This window comes from Hesperophylax consimilis, chromosome 5, assembly GCF_061612785.1.
Source record: "Hesperophylax consimilis isolate HC1 chromosome 5, BYU_Hcon_1.0, whole genome shotgun sequence".
Taxonomy (NCBI): Eukaryota; Metazoa; Arthropoda; class Insecta; order Trichoptera; family Limnephilidae; genus Hesperophylax; species Hesperophylax consimilis.
The window spans coordinates 25798456-25813336 of NC_142840.1; the positions used below are offsets into that span (position 1 = coordinate 25798456).

The following is a 14881-nucleotide window of genomic DNA, read 5'->3' on the forward strand; positions in this document are numbered from 1 at the left end:
ATGAAAAACTGAAAAAAATTCCTAATATTTTCATCAAAAGTTTTTCCCATGGAATTGAAACATCTGTTCCGTGGAATTTTCTTGGTTTTATAATTTAACTCGCAAAATGTTATCATTTTTGTTTCGCAAAACACTTTTATCTGATGAAGTAAACAGTGTTCAGTTTGATATTTATGCTAAGCAAAAATGTAAATCGTAACGTCATAATATCATACAAATTATTGAAATTATGTTATTTATTTTCGACCACGTTGGTACGTTTGTTATCTCTGCGAAAATATTATAATAATTTTTTCAATAACTTTGAGACGTGTCTTAACGTAATCAATGTAAGAAAAAAGGCGAACATTGGTCACACGTCCGCCAATTTGTTCTTACAAACATCGGGTTAATCCTCAGAAAGTGTTTATTTGGAAGTGTGTACTGTGTAACCTCTGTACCATTCACGCCAAATGGTACGATAAATCCTACCGCTTTTGGTACAATAATCGACTTCTATAAGAAACGGATTGAAAATAAACAGCTTTTATAAATTATTGAAGAAGAAGATAATACTAATAACAGTAATAACTTTAAACGAAACATGAAACAGTACAAGACATAGAAATATTAAAAAGACAACGGTCACAGCTAGGAATCGAACCCAGGATCTTTTGTCTTACCGGGACAGGCGTCTTAAACCACTCGACCATTGGGACCGATTTATTAAGCGTCATATTTGTCGATACCATGTTTCAAATTCTTGCAACTAATTTATAAAAAAATATATTTTCTACTAACTGTACCCCGCCACGCGTTGCTGTGGATCAATCTGTCTGTGAAGATAGAGAAACAATAGCGCGTGTTGCTTCTACGTCCAATAGATGGCGATGTTTAAAAAACATGTTTTTACCTGTCACAGGTGACATCTATATAATATAGATACAAAAACACACGTATTCGAAGGCAACGTTGTTTCAAAATTTCAAAGCAATCGGTGAAGGAACTTTCTGAGATTTAAGATTTTGAACAAACCAACATTTACATTTTTTATGTGTGTAGATAGATATAGATGTCAAAGCCACCTTGTACTTGTACTAGTAGGAATTCTCCCGAAGATGTGACACCGCTTGATAATGTTAGTAAATTACGTAAAATACTTATTTTTAAAACGAATAGAATCCTTTGGATATTGTTATATTATTCACCAAAAGCATTAAATAATGCATTTGTCACATTTGCTTATATTGCATTATCCGAATGACTCCTCCACCATTGAGTTTAGCCATTTGCCCTAAGGATGGCATTTCTTCCACACGCGACAGGACTATAAATGATCGTCTTCATTTGCCATAATACGGAGGCACATTCCTGATACTACTGCAGACTACAGACTACAGACTCCACGGCAGTTGTTGATCTCCGCTCGTCTCACATCTCACATAATTTCCCATGATAACCAGCCTACAGTATCTACATTATAGACTATAGCCAGTTAGACAGCTATAACTCAACGTGTCGATATGTCGAAGCAGGATGCGAGAGCGGTCACAATTTGCCTACTGGCTTGCTGCAATTATTCTAATGAATCCATGAGTGATTTTATGCTTCAAACAGAAATACGCTTGCCTGATCTAATTTATACACAATTATACCGGAGCACGCGCATTGATTGATCGGGGTATTTACTATGGAGACGACCGTGATTACAGAAATGCTCTTACGAATATTTACCCGCTGGGAAATAAGAACAAATTGTCATCGTAAAATTATATTGTGCCGTCGTTTATGTATTATTCAAAGCACTAGGGCGTTGTGCTTGATTCCCACAACAATAAGTAATTGTTGTGTCGTAACAAATTGTCAAAGTTTCGACTACATAATTGTTCACTTGGGATTGACGTTTCATTTTATTGAATAACTTGGTTCACTTACATTATTTAGGTACACCGAATTCTTCACCCCAATAAGTAAGTTGGTACATTTCCCTGTTGGTAAGTAAGTTTGCTGTCTAAATCCATATCAGCGCATGTGCCTGAATAATTTGAATGTAATTAAACTGATTGAATCACGACGAATGCATCCCAAACTCTACGATTTTATTTTTTAATAACTAATCCTTATCTTGCTTTTCGGGATAGATTAAAAAATGTTACGCCTTCTTCACTGTTTCACGTATCCCAACGTTCCCAAGCGCCCTTGTTGATTTTAGATATTATCCTTTGACAAGAATAATATCTAAAATCGAGTTTATTTCCCCTTTAGCCCTCATGACCTAATCGTTTCATCCGTGATAGATAGCTAAATTTTCATTAAGAGGAAGCTAAAAGCCAAAAATGTGTACATTCTTGGTATACCTTATATCGTAGGTAATAGGCATTAAAATCGCTAGACAAACGGAGTCTAGAAACGTTCGATATCAAGCACAAAATTGGTTTTTATTTATTTAGTAAATAATTTTATAAGAAAGCAAAAAATTTAATCAAGTGAAACTGTCACAGACATTCTTAACTATAATACGGTATTTTTTAAAAGTTTTTTTCTTTTATGCGTTCATACATTTCTACTGAAAAAAATTTTTTTGGTAGTTTGCATTTATATTTTTTATTTAGTAATTATTTTTTTATTTGTATTCTACTGAAGCGAAACGATAGGAAAACCTTCAATTTATCTAAAGCATATTTTTTTGCATTCAAAATGTAAACAAATTCGTTATAAAGATTAATCAAAATAGTGATTTGGCATTAAGCTTCGCCTTAACTTACTAAGCACGTCACTCAAATTTTGTTCAAAACAAAATAAAAACTTTTTTTCTTTTCAATATATCGAAAACTACGCTGTATGCATCAATGCGCATATGTGAATACTTTCGACTCGATATTTATTAGATGCGATTCCTACATATATGATGATAAACCAGGATCAAACCAATAAAGCAATATTTTGTGCATATTGGATCATTTACGTTATTACGCAAATCTATTAAAACCAAAATTAACTATTCATTTGGAGATAAACGATAATTATTGTAAAACGTTATTCGTAATTATCTTATTTTAGATTTATTCATTAGTCATTGTGTTATATTTCAGGTATTAACTTATGAAAATCATTTGTGCAACTTTAAACCGCCCATTAGTAATTGTTCTGGGAACCGATCAAATCCTATTCCATGACTTGTCATTTCACGTCGAAGATTTTAATTGCGCTATTTTATTAATTCGCTTTTGTCATTTCCGTGTGGCGGGAATATTATGCAAGTTATCATAATCATACTTTATACATATAGCACATTGTATTATGGGTGATTAACATCTCGGTCGTGGAGCACGTAAATGTGAATAAATAATTTTAAAAAAACATTTTATCGCACGTGTTTTGTTGATATGAAAGTGTTTTTTTTTACACAGTATTTATGACTTTGTGGGAATCGTGATGTGTCAGTTGCGAAGCATTTATTTAGTGTACATTTCAATTAGCGCCCTCTCTCATGTTTGCTGACAAATTGATCCCATGAACCCAATAATATCATTATGTTGATTGCTTAGTCAGTGTTGCTTTGTTGCTCACACTCCCTGGAGAGCATTGGAATGTAATTATTTATTGCAGGACACGGGATTTTCAAATAGTGTCCAGTTTATTATGAGAATAAATCTCCAAGTTTTGCATTTGGTATTACTGCTATATCAGAAACTGCGCGGTTATACGTTGAAGCATCCTTGTTTGAAAGATAATTTTTCTTTTGCGTTTGCTCACCGATCGTAATCCGGCCGGCCGATTTTGCCCAATGGATGATAATAGATATCCTATGAGTTACGTTGTTATCAATAAATTATAATTTATTGAAAATCATTCGGATTTTGGCATACAATAAATTGTCAAATCAATTTTTAAAGTTTCTAATTCGCTACTTTTCAGTTGTGCTGTAATTCATCGACTGTAACATTAAAATTACATTTGCATGATATTCCCCATTATTTCTTCTTGTCCATTGTTTCTTGTTATATTTATTATAATTTCTGCAAAATGTCGGAAAGATTGGGTGGTTTAGCAAAGCCATTAATGACGTTGTTGTTTTCAGGAGCTCAAGGAGAGTTTCAACTATGGACTGTTCTGCCCACCAGTCAACGGGAAGGCAGGAAAGTTTCTCGATGAGGAGCGGAGGCTGGGGGACTACCCCTTCAACGGGTCTGTGGGATATCTAGAGGTTACTTTCAATCAAACCTTTTATCTTCTACAAAATCTATATATATTTTATTTTTTATTTCAACTCCACACAGAAGGCTCTATCAGGGCCTATGTAATCTTTAGGGATGTTGTGTGGAGGGTCTTTTTAGGGAAAGGAAGGAGAGAAAGTTCTGGGAAGGACAAGGGTATGAGGGGTGGGTAAGAATCTGGGTGTCCTCTATATTATAGATTACAGTGATCACCTAGGTGGCTACTGGTTTTGCCGGGAGCCATTATTTTATCGTCAGGCGCCGTTTGGCTCAGGGCCGGCCCCGCCTGTACAACTGTAATATGAATAAATAGTACACAAATGAAAAAATATCTTTGTTTTAAACCACTTTATATAAAGTGTATATAAACTAATAAAGTGTATATACACTTTATATAAACCACTTTATATAAAGTGGTTTAAAACAAAGATATTTTTTCATTTGTGTAATAATGTCAAGCCACAAAGTGTTTGCTTCCTTCGATAATTGAATAAATAGTTTTTTTTATTTATTTAGAATGTAAAGCTTATGTTTACAAGACAAAGTTTTTATGTAGTAAAGTGGTTTATGGTTTTTTTATGTACAGTTTTTATGTAGCACAGTGGCTTAGTGCACCTGACCGGCAATCAGAAAGATGCGGGTTCAATTCCCGTCAGCGGCATATCCTTACTAAAAAAATTATAATATTAACATTAGTTTTATGTAGTCAAAATATTTCACATTCATATTCATTTACAAGAAAGCGCAAACAAACAATTCATCTTAATATTTTAAAGCATAACTTGCAAAAAGTGTTTCCTAAAATAATTAAATTAGCACCATCTATGAACGAACATATTATGAATAATTTTTGGGTTTATGAGGGTATTGTGAGGCGGGAGGAAAAGGGGGTAGGGCACGGACTTTAAAAAGCTAATGTTGTTTTGCAGTTGAAGTACAAGCGGCGGGTGTACAAGATGCTGAAGCTGGATGAGAAGCAGTTGAAGGCGGTGCACACCAAGACCAACCTGCGCCGGTTCATCGACTACGTCAACCACGGCCAGGTGGAGAAGATCACAAAGATGTGCGGCAAGGGGCTGGACCCCAACTTCCATTGTCAGGACACGGGAGGTAACCGACCAATCGTCTGCTTCAACATTCCTTCATATTCCTGCTGGGTCATTAATGCATCAGCCTTTTTCCTGCTTCACAACTCCTACTTTATCTTCCTGCTTTATCATTGCTGTTTCAGTCTTTTTTCTCCGTTATGCTTGCTTTATAATTCCTGCTTCATCATTATTACTGTATCGTTCTTGCTTCATCATTACTACTTTATCATTATTGTTTAAGCCTTTTTTTCCAGTATTCTTGATTTGTCATACCTGCTTCACCACTTTTACTTCATCATTCCTGGTTCATCATTACTGTTTCAGTCTTTTCATCCATTATTTTTGCTTTATCATTCCCACTTCATCTTTCTGCTTTATTATTACTGTTTCAGCCTTTTTCTCCACCATTATTGTTTTATCATTCCTGCTTCAACATTCCTACTTCATCATTCCTGCTTTAACGTTACTGTTTCAACATTCCTCTTAATTTTTCTTGTTTTATTTTTTCTGCTTTATCATTCGTGATTTATCTGTTGCAGCCTTCCTCTCCATATTCCTTGCTTTATTATTCCTGCTTCATCATTCATGCTTTATCATTACTGTGTCAGCCTTTCTCATCATATATCTTGCTTTCTTATTCCTGCTTCATCATTCCTGCTTAATCATTACTGTTTCTGCCTTCCGCTTTATTTCTTACTTTATTATTCCGGCTTCATCATTACTGTTTCACCCTCCCTCTTCATATTTCTTTCTTCATCATTCCTACACTTATGTTTAAGCATCACGTCAATGGGTGATATTAATGACTGATTATATTAATTATCTTCTTTCTTGCATTGCAGAAACGCCCCTAACCATGGCAGGTGCACAAAAGAAACCTGCAAAGGTTCTTATAGCTCTGGTGAATGGTGGAGCTTTGTTGGACTACCGCACCAAGGACGGCAGTACGGCAATGCACCGGGCCGTTGAGAAGAACTCCCTGGACTCCGTCAAGACACTGCTGGAGTTGGGGGCTTCCCCCAACTACAAGGACGGCAAGGGACTCACTCCCCTCTACCTATCGGTAACTAATAAGACTGATCCCCTGCTGTGCGAGAGCCTTCTTCATGACCATGCTACCATTGGAGCACAGGACTTACAAGGGTGGGCAGAAGTACACCAGGTAATTATTTATTTATTTAATATCAACGGTATAAATATACCATAAACTAATTATGTACATAAAATAATTATGTGACTTCTACATTATATATTGACTCTTACATTCCATTCTATATGTGGTATTCAGAAAGATGCTAAGATTGTTTAAGAAGTGTTAGAGTGAGACGGCAATAGATTTATTATTTTTTTTTTACATTAGCTGGAGGCCTTGAGGAAAAAAATTCCCCCATGGGTTTATATCATGTTTGTGGATGCTATGTGGAGGTCTTTCTTAGGGAAAGGAAAGAGGGAAAGGTCTGGGTAGGAAAAAGGGATGAGCGTTGGGTAGGAATCTGGGGGTTAATGTGTTTAGGAGTGATGTATATACGAAACCATCCCTCCCACTGCGGTTCAAGGCAATGGGTCGAGAGAGAGTCCGACTGGAGAGGTCAAAAGGTCTACCTCAACCAGTCTCTCCTGATCCGTCCCGCCACGCAGTGGTTGGGAAAACGCATCCGCCACCAAGAGGTAGGCAACCGTCACTCCATGAACCCGGGCACCCCTGCTAAATCGCCAAACGTAGCGAACCACCTGGGGTGACCTATGATAGGGTGTTGGTTATCCAATAAATGGTTCCCGTGGTGGTACCCATACCCACCTCCCAAATTGAATTGATTAGCTTTTATATATAGTATGGCTTTCTCCCTCAGCCTCTTTCTACCCAGATCATTGTCTAAACTAGACAATAGTTTGCTATACTAGTTGTTACCTTAAATCGGTATTGTCAATCATTAAACTTAATTAACAGAAATATTCTGTTACATACCTCCCTACCTCATATAAAACACCTAAATAATACAAACAAATTGCAAATAATGAATTGAATTCATTCTGATGAATTTCAATTATCCAGGCCTGCCGGAATGGTTTGATCCAGCATCTGGACCACCTGTTATTCTACGGAGCCGACATGAACGGGCGTAACGCTTCGGGCAACACCCCCCTCCACGTGTGCGCTGTCAACGGACAGGATTCCTGTGCGCGCCAACTCCTCTTCAGGGGCTGTGAGCGAGAAGCCTTAAACTTTGCCAACCAGACCGCCTACCAAGTGGCGGTCATCGCCGGTAACATGGAACTGGCAGAAGTCATCAAGAACTATAAGCCCGACGATGTTGGTGAGTGAACTTCTCATCAGTTTTGTATTATTTTTGGAATGCTCTAGCATGTTTAATATATCTTTCCTTGTAGCTTTGATTACTGTTGTTGCATGAACATTTTCTAATGTGGTTTTATAATATTTGATTGGCCACAGTTTTTTTCTATATTCGGAGAAGTGCCTTTGATTGATTTGATTTATGATACATTCTGTTTAAGATGTGCTCCAAATTGGCGTAATGTGAAATTGTTTACTTTGTTTTGCATGGCATTTATATATTATAACCATTATTTCATCTTTATCTTTTTCATCATCTACGCTTAGTTTGTGTCATGGTAATGACTTCAAATGCTTCCAATGTTGTCATCCTGAATAATGGTGATGGTTGTATTTCTACGTTTTGCAGTCAACAGAATATCCTAAATGGGATCTGCCGGCAGTCTTAGTTTTACCGGGACTTCATTTTTTTTTTAACCCCTTTGTCAAAATGATGGACTCAATTTGAGGGTATTAGGTCGTTAAGAAATTACAAATGGTCTAAAATCTTTTGGTTTTGTGACTTTATTGGCATTTAACAAAAGGATTTCAGAGTTTGAATGTAAAAACTGAGTAGGCAGGAGATTTACAAAATTACAAACATATATTACAGTTGGCAAACTTTTCTTAATGTTGGAAAATAGTAAATGACAATTGACGATTGTTATAAATTCCTTTTTTCTTAGAAAGCTCATGTGAACACCAGCTTTTTCAAATTGTAAAAGAAAAAAAAATATTGATATGTATAAAGTTTTGCACTATAATTATGTTAAAAATAATGTTTCACCCAAACCTGACAAAAATGTGCAGTCAATTGTCTGCGGCGTTCTGTCGATCTGTGTAATACTCATATAAAATGATATACCCTATCAGACTAGCCCAGGCGAATGTCGTAATTTATGTCTGGTGTGTGGTATTCCTTACAAAAGGTTGTCTGTAATATTAATTAGTTGGGTATCGCAATATCTTTGGAAGTCTATATAATACTTCATAACTTCATAAAGGTAAAATAAATATTTCTGTAAATTTAAATTGACAAGAAATAATATCCAAAAGTCCCTGATCTCAAAACCAAAATCTGACAAATGAAAAATTAGTAAATTTTTTTTATAGTCAGAAGGTGATGCTTTTCTTTGACAAAACACATTATTATAGCACTCATAAAAGTCTAATTTTTTTCAATTATAAAATTTTCAAATTGAGGTTTGTGTATTTTGTCTGATGGGGAAATTTCCTCCCAGCAGTTAATTTAATATAATAATTAAAACAAAATAACTTTGTTTGAATACCACTTTATTATATATATTTCTAACCAACCGGTTTCAGTTCAACCCGAACCTTCATCAGGGTTTGTAAAAACATACTAAAAAAAATGAACTAACTTTTTTTTTTAGTATGTTTTTTTAAACACCGATGAAGGTTCGGGTTGAACTGAAACCGGTTGGTTAGAAATATATATAATAAAGTGGTATTCAAACAAAGTTATTTTGTTTTGATTATTGTAATTATGTATATCCAAAACAAAGTGTTTGCTACAAGTGAAAAAATTAAAACGAAGTTTATCTAATAGTTTCTCTTTGAAATTCCACCCAGACATTTTCTCTTCAGTTAATTGAGATTTTAAAAAACACATCGCTATTGAAGCAAATTGTTATACATACACATCATGGATAAAATATTATACGACAATATTATAATCGTGATTTATTTCTGGGGTATTTACTGTGTTGCGCTACCTTGTTCTTTATATTAAGAGTTACAGTATCCATCATCAAGGTAGATATGTAATGTTTAATGATGATGGACACTGTAATGCTGTCCGAAACGTTGGCTAAAAAAGCAGGTAGCGTGGTAACACGGCATAATACCCGAAAAATAAATCGCGATAATATTTTTGGTTGTGAAAATCTCAAATCATATATAACAATATATATTATAATTACACTATAATAAGATTATTGTATTTCATTCAATATTTAGATTATATTATTATTATAAGCCATTTATTTCCAGGTTACTTCGCTTTTAATATCGTCTTGCGTAAAAATTATTTTATATTATTAATATTTTTTCTAACAAAATTGCTTTACGTATTTAATTAGATTTCAAATCAATAATACAAATGACTGTTCTCAACATAAATCACAAAATACAAAATGTGATTAAATCACAAACTGTGATATTAATCAATCGAAACCCCAAACGAATTTATTGGCAAAGCTGTTCTTGTGCTTAGGCCAAAGCATCCGAGTCTTGCAAAATAATCCTCTAGTTTTTTGGGTTAAATATTTTGAGGGTTGACGTTTATCAATATGGTGGTGATTCATGATGGTAATGGGTTCGATTCCCGGAATCATAATTGAAGACCAGATTAGTTTGTTCAAAACAGAGCAGCATTGAATTAAAAAGTTATAAAATGCCACTAGGGTTTGCAGTATAAATCCTTAAAAATAATAAGCTATTTAATTACTAACTTATGTAAGTGGGCTTCGGTTTATTGGTATGGTGGTGGGTTATGGTGATCTTGGGTTCAATTCCCATGATCTTCTTTAGTTTATTTTATTTTTTGTAAATGTGCAGATTGAGTTTGTGCAAAATACAATGCAACTCCTTGCACCAAAAGATGTATACCTAAAATCTATAATACAAAAATACTTTTTTTTTGTACAAATTAAATGGAAAAAATTGGAGTTTTATGGTTTTTTTGCGCTGGCCAAATATCTTCTGCATTCTGAGATACAGATATTTAAAAAAAAAAACACGAGCATTAGGTATTTCTGGCCCGTCCGAGTAGTTTTCAAACAAAAGTGACATTTGGCGTCGCGTTGCAGTGCCTTTCCGTGGGCCGCCCCGGTACAACCCGAAGCGCCGCTCGGGGGCTGGCTGGGGCTGGGGCCTGCCGGGGGACCGCTCATCCATGGCGTCGGGGGCCTCCCTGCCGCGGGGGCCCCTCGACATGCTCCGCGCTGGCTCCTCCTCCCCTTGCCCCTCGGACCGCCCCTTCAGCTCGGCCAGCTCCAGCCTGTCTGACGGCAGCCACCCCAGCCACGAAGATAACGCCAGCATCGTCACAGGTACCTACCCTCGCGTTCACATTATTTTTTTGTGTCTTAATTTTGAAGTCTAGACTAAATGTGTCGTACGTAATCCTGCCAGTGAAAGGTCTGTTTAAAGCTCTGTTTCTATAATATGCGTCAATGGGAAAGAGGTTTTAACCGAGCTATCACTGGAGCTGTATATCTTTTCACCCAAACACATGAAGTTCTAGATTTCAGTTTACAAATAATTGTTTTGTGTTTAATGAACAGGCTTATATTAATATCCAAGGAAGATGACTTTGAATCACAACCATCACCATCTCTCTTCGCCCATTTTTTATACATTTATGAATCTGCATGCTGTTTATGTGCATTTCTATTAGACATCTTGTTATTGACTGTTTATTTATTGACATTTTTATCCTTTTGGCTGTTTAATTTTCCAGCTTCTTGATAACATTTTCCATACAAATCTAGGTAGCTTCTAATTGATACTAGGCAGATGAGGCTAATGTAGAATTTAAAACCATTTCATTTTTTAAATTTAGTATTAAATGTTTTTTAAACGTCTTAAATACATAAATAGTGTTAGTGCTTTATAGTTGAATTCAATAGATTTTTACAGTTACGCTTTTTATATACTTTTTAAGTTAATTAATATTTTTACTTTAAAATCAGAAGAATCTAAATAATTTATTATTATAATGCTATAAAAAATACAAAAATTCAAGTGTTAAATATTATATAAAAATATGAATCTAAAAGACTGCTTAACCTCTAATAACATATCAGTTGTGGGTTTTTCGCTTTCAGACAAAAGCCTCGGTGACACTAGTGACATAATCTCTGACTCGAGTGGCGTGGGCACGGCCAACTCGGATACCACCACCAGTTCGCTGGCCCTACCCGGTGCCACCGTCGTGTGTCTGGAGAACTATGACTCCGCCATCTCTGGACATCTTAGGATTAGTCAAGGGGATATTATAGAAGGTAAGGCTGATTGGTTCGTTTTTAACAAAACCTTTTTTTCTAGTCCTCAAGATGCATCTTAGGCACAAGCTCATTTACTATTAATGCTGTATTTAAAATACTATTGACTAATTTAAAAAAATATTGGAAATTCATCAGAACTAGAGTAGGTAGGCAAATACCTACTCTAGTTCACACTCCCTACCCTGGGGAAAGCCAGTTTGATAAAAGACATAGTACAAAATGACCCCGCGCCTCTTGGTTAAAAACCTGGATAATATGTGAAAGAGGAAATAATATTTATTTAGTATATTAAAAGATGGTCAAGCAATTAATGAATTTAAAAGGGCGCCAGATTATTTAAACGTTGTAAAAAGTATATTAATTCAATGATGTTACATGGTAAACCAATAGAAATAAAACTAAATTAAATGATTATTTCTTTAAGTGTTCATAACTTCGTCGTGACGCCATGATTAGCCAGGTCTCCTCGTGTCTGAATGTGTTCACCGTTGCTCCGCTGGATTGGAACTGATAGGAGAACGAAAACGCAGCTGACGGCGTAGTTATGGTGTCACTGCTCAATCGCCTTAAACTTCCAATCGATACTAATCCATTACAAGTTTAATTGACTTCTACACCCAAAGAGTAATTAACGCATTATGTATTAATCATTTGTGAATATCTTTCCAGTAACGGGTACTACCGATTGCGGCCTATTGGAAGGCATGGTGCGGGGGGCGGGGCGCAGCTCCCAGTGCGGACTGTTCCCGCCCCACTGCGTGCAAGAGGTGCGTCTGCGTCAGGCCCCGCCCAACATGCCGTTGGCGGCCTTCAACTCCAATACCATTTCAGGCTCACGCATGCACGGCCGCCGGGAACACAACAAGACTTATAGTGCCACGGCACCTAGACTGAAGAAGACGTGAGTTTTTAGGTTTTTCAGCAGATTGTACGCACTAAAGAGGTATACACGGCACTTAGACTGAAGTACATAAATATAATATTATAAAATAATATAAAAGAAAGTATACCCATGTGAACTAATTCGGCGCATGACGATCTTACCTCAAGTTTATTATAATAATAGGGGTAGTTTTTCATTAATAAAAAATAACTAAAGGCACTTGTAATTATCAAAAATCATAGATAGAATAGAATAGGCAATATAAGTACTTCAGCTAGCTTGAATATCAAATTGTTGAGATAATTTATAATTTGACGATCTATCTCCACCGATGCAAGAGTGAAATCCGGATAAAACTTTTCTAGTCCGCCACGTAATCACAGCTGAAGTTTACCGCATAGAATGGAACTTTTTTGTATTTAACTGGACAATATCAACATCTCTAGAGGTCAGAAGTAAATAATTGCAAAATATACATTAATCTTTGGAAAACCACCGCTACCAATAGAGTCTGTATTGTGCCAAGAGTAAAAATCTCAGAAAACAAAGTGTGTTTTTAGATTACTCATTATACACGCCGGCGCTTAAAAGATACAAATTTTTTCAAAAACATCATTTGAAGGCCATTCTAACACATTTTACATTCAAAATTGCTGCTATATTCTATCTAAAAATATAATTAATTCAAGCCTAATGTGATTCTTAAAGTAGGTACTGCTACATACGAAATATACACATACAGAAGTATGTACATAAAAATGCAATTTTTGAGATATTCTCATACAGTTGTCTCCATTTTTTTTGTATTAGGATCAAAACTACCAAATTACTCTTATTTGATTTTAAATATGTTATTTGTTCTGGATTCCAGTAAATAGCAAGATGACTGTTATCGTTCGATAACAGGAAGGAGTAGTCAATAGCGAATGAGAAGAGGAAGGGTTAGGAGCCCAACGTAGCAGTTGTCTTAAACCTTTTTTTATCTAGACATTTTTTTGCTACCCCTACCCGAAGCTCCAGAAGAAAATATGTAATTTGTTTTCCTGCTTGCATCAGTTCTCATACCATTAGTGCATAAACAACTAGATTTTCAAAATAATTTAACCTCACATGATGCACAAATTAAATCATTGTTTTTTCTTACTTGCAGTGTTAATAACATGGAATATCGAACGGTAGTATTGCATAGAGCGACAAGAGGATTTGGTTTTGTTTTACGCGGTGCAAAGGCATCGTCTCCCCTGATGGAAATAACGCCATCGGAGCGATGTCCGGCCTTACAATACCTCGACGACGTGGACCAGGGGGGCGTTGCGGACATAGCAGGATTGAAGAAAGGGGACTTCTTGGTTGCGGTTAGTACACTTGCTACAAATTAAAATGATGTAATTATTAAAATTGGTTCATTGTACCAATGGCAGCTCGCTCACCGGGTAGAAAAGATTATTGTCTTCTCATTTATACACCTCTACCCACAGTTGATGCAGGCATATCTGACAGCCTCATAGTCAAGGGATAGGAAACAGTTGGGACTCTTGTCCGGTATTCACAAGTAATAGTCCCTGAAACTGTTTTCAAAAATGAGCTCTGGGAAAATTACTTATGCTATAAGGGCTAGATTCCTTTAATGTTACATTTAATAATATCCAATGACTTGGCTACAACTCGTGACTCAACTTCATATAAATAGGAATCACGAGCAGCTTAATCAGGGCCTAAACTTAAATTTTGATAAAGATTACATTTACACAAAAACATTTAAAACATTACAAGATACATTTAAACAAAATCAATTTACAAAAATATAATTTTCCCACAAAATGCATTTTTTTCCCGGCATACAACAGAAGTTATAGCTCAATGAGTGCATCTGTTAAAATCTTTTGATATTATTGTTACAGAATCATTAGAATTTTTTAATTCATTTTCAGTCAAAGAAGAAAAAACACTTTTTGTACTTAACTCATATTGAGTTGCATTTTGCATTTCCAGATCAACGGTGAGGACGTGTCATCTGCCTCACACGAGCATGTGGTAGACCTAATCCGCAATTCTGGCTCCCTGGTGTCCATGACTGTCATCTCTGTGAACGCGGGGGGCGGTGGTGGGGTACCCAGCAGTCGCTCCGTAGCGCAGTTGTCCCAGCCGCAGGTGCAGGCGGCGCGTCAGTACGCCACGTTGCCACGCAAGGCGGCTGGCGGCGGCGGCAGGTCACCCGCCCCGGCACCTCCACGAAGGGACCCTCGGACAACACTGAGCGTTGGCAAGGCGAGGGCCAAGTCTATGGTGGCCGGATTAGGTAATAATTAATTAGGTTCCATGATAAAATAGAACATATAAGAAAATTTTGG

General features: G+C 36.1%; 1 protein-coding gene across 7 annotated transcripts in view; it reads left to right on the forward strand.

Annotated features, from left to right (window-relative positions):
• Positions 1-14881, forward strand: part of Prosap (SH3 and multiple ankyrin repeat domains prosap) — a 254059-nt gene that overhangs the window by 227862 nt on the left and 11316 nt on the right. For 3 of the 7 annotated variants that reach the window (XM_089631747.1, XM_089631749.1, XM_089631748.1), the window contains 9 exons: positions 4061-4186; positions 5126-5306; positions 6127-6446; positions 7338-7599; positions 10448-10690; positions 11447-11644; positions 12317-12548; positions 13681-13885; positions 14523-14829. In XM_089631747.1, coding sequence (XP_089487873.1) covers positions 4061-4186; positions 5126-5306; positions 6127-6446; positions 7338-7599; positions 10448-10690; positions 11447-11644; positions 12317-12548; positions 13681-13885; positions 14523-14829 — 2074 coding nt within the window. The remainder of the gene's footprint in view (positions 1-4060; positions 4187-5125; positions 5307-6126; positions 6447-7337; positions 7600-10447; positions 10691-11446; positions 11645-12316; positions 12549-13680; positions 13886-14522; positions 14830-14881) is intronic. The other 4 variants (XM_089631750.1, XM_089631753.1, XM_089631751.1 and 1 more) reach the window with 2 other exon arrangements.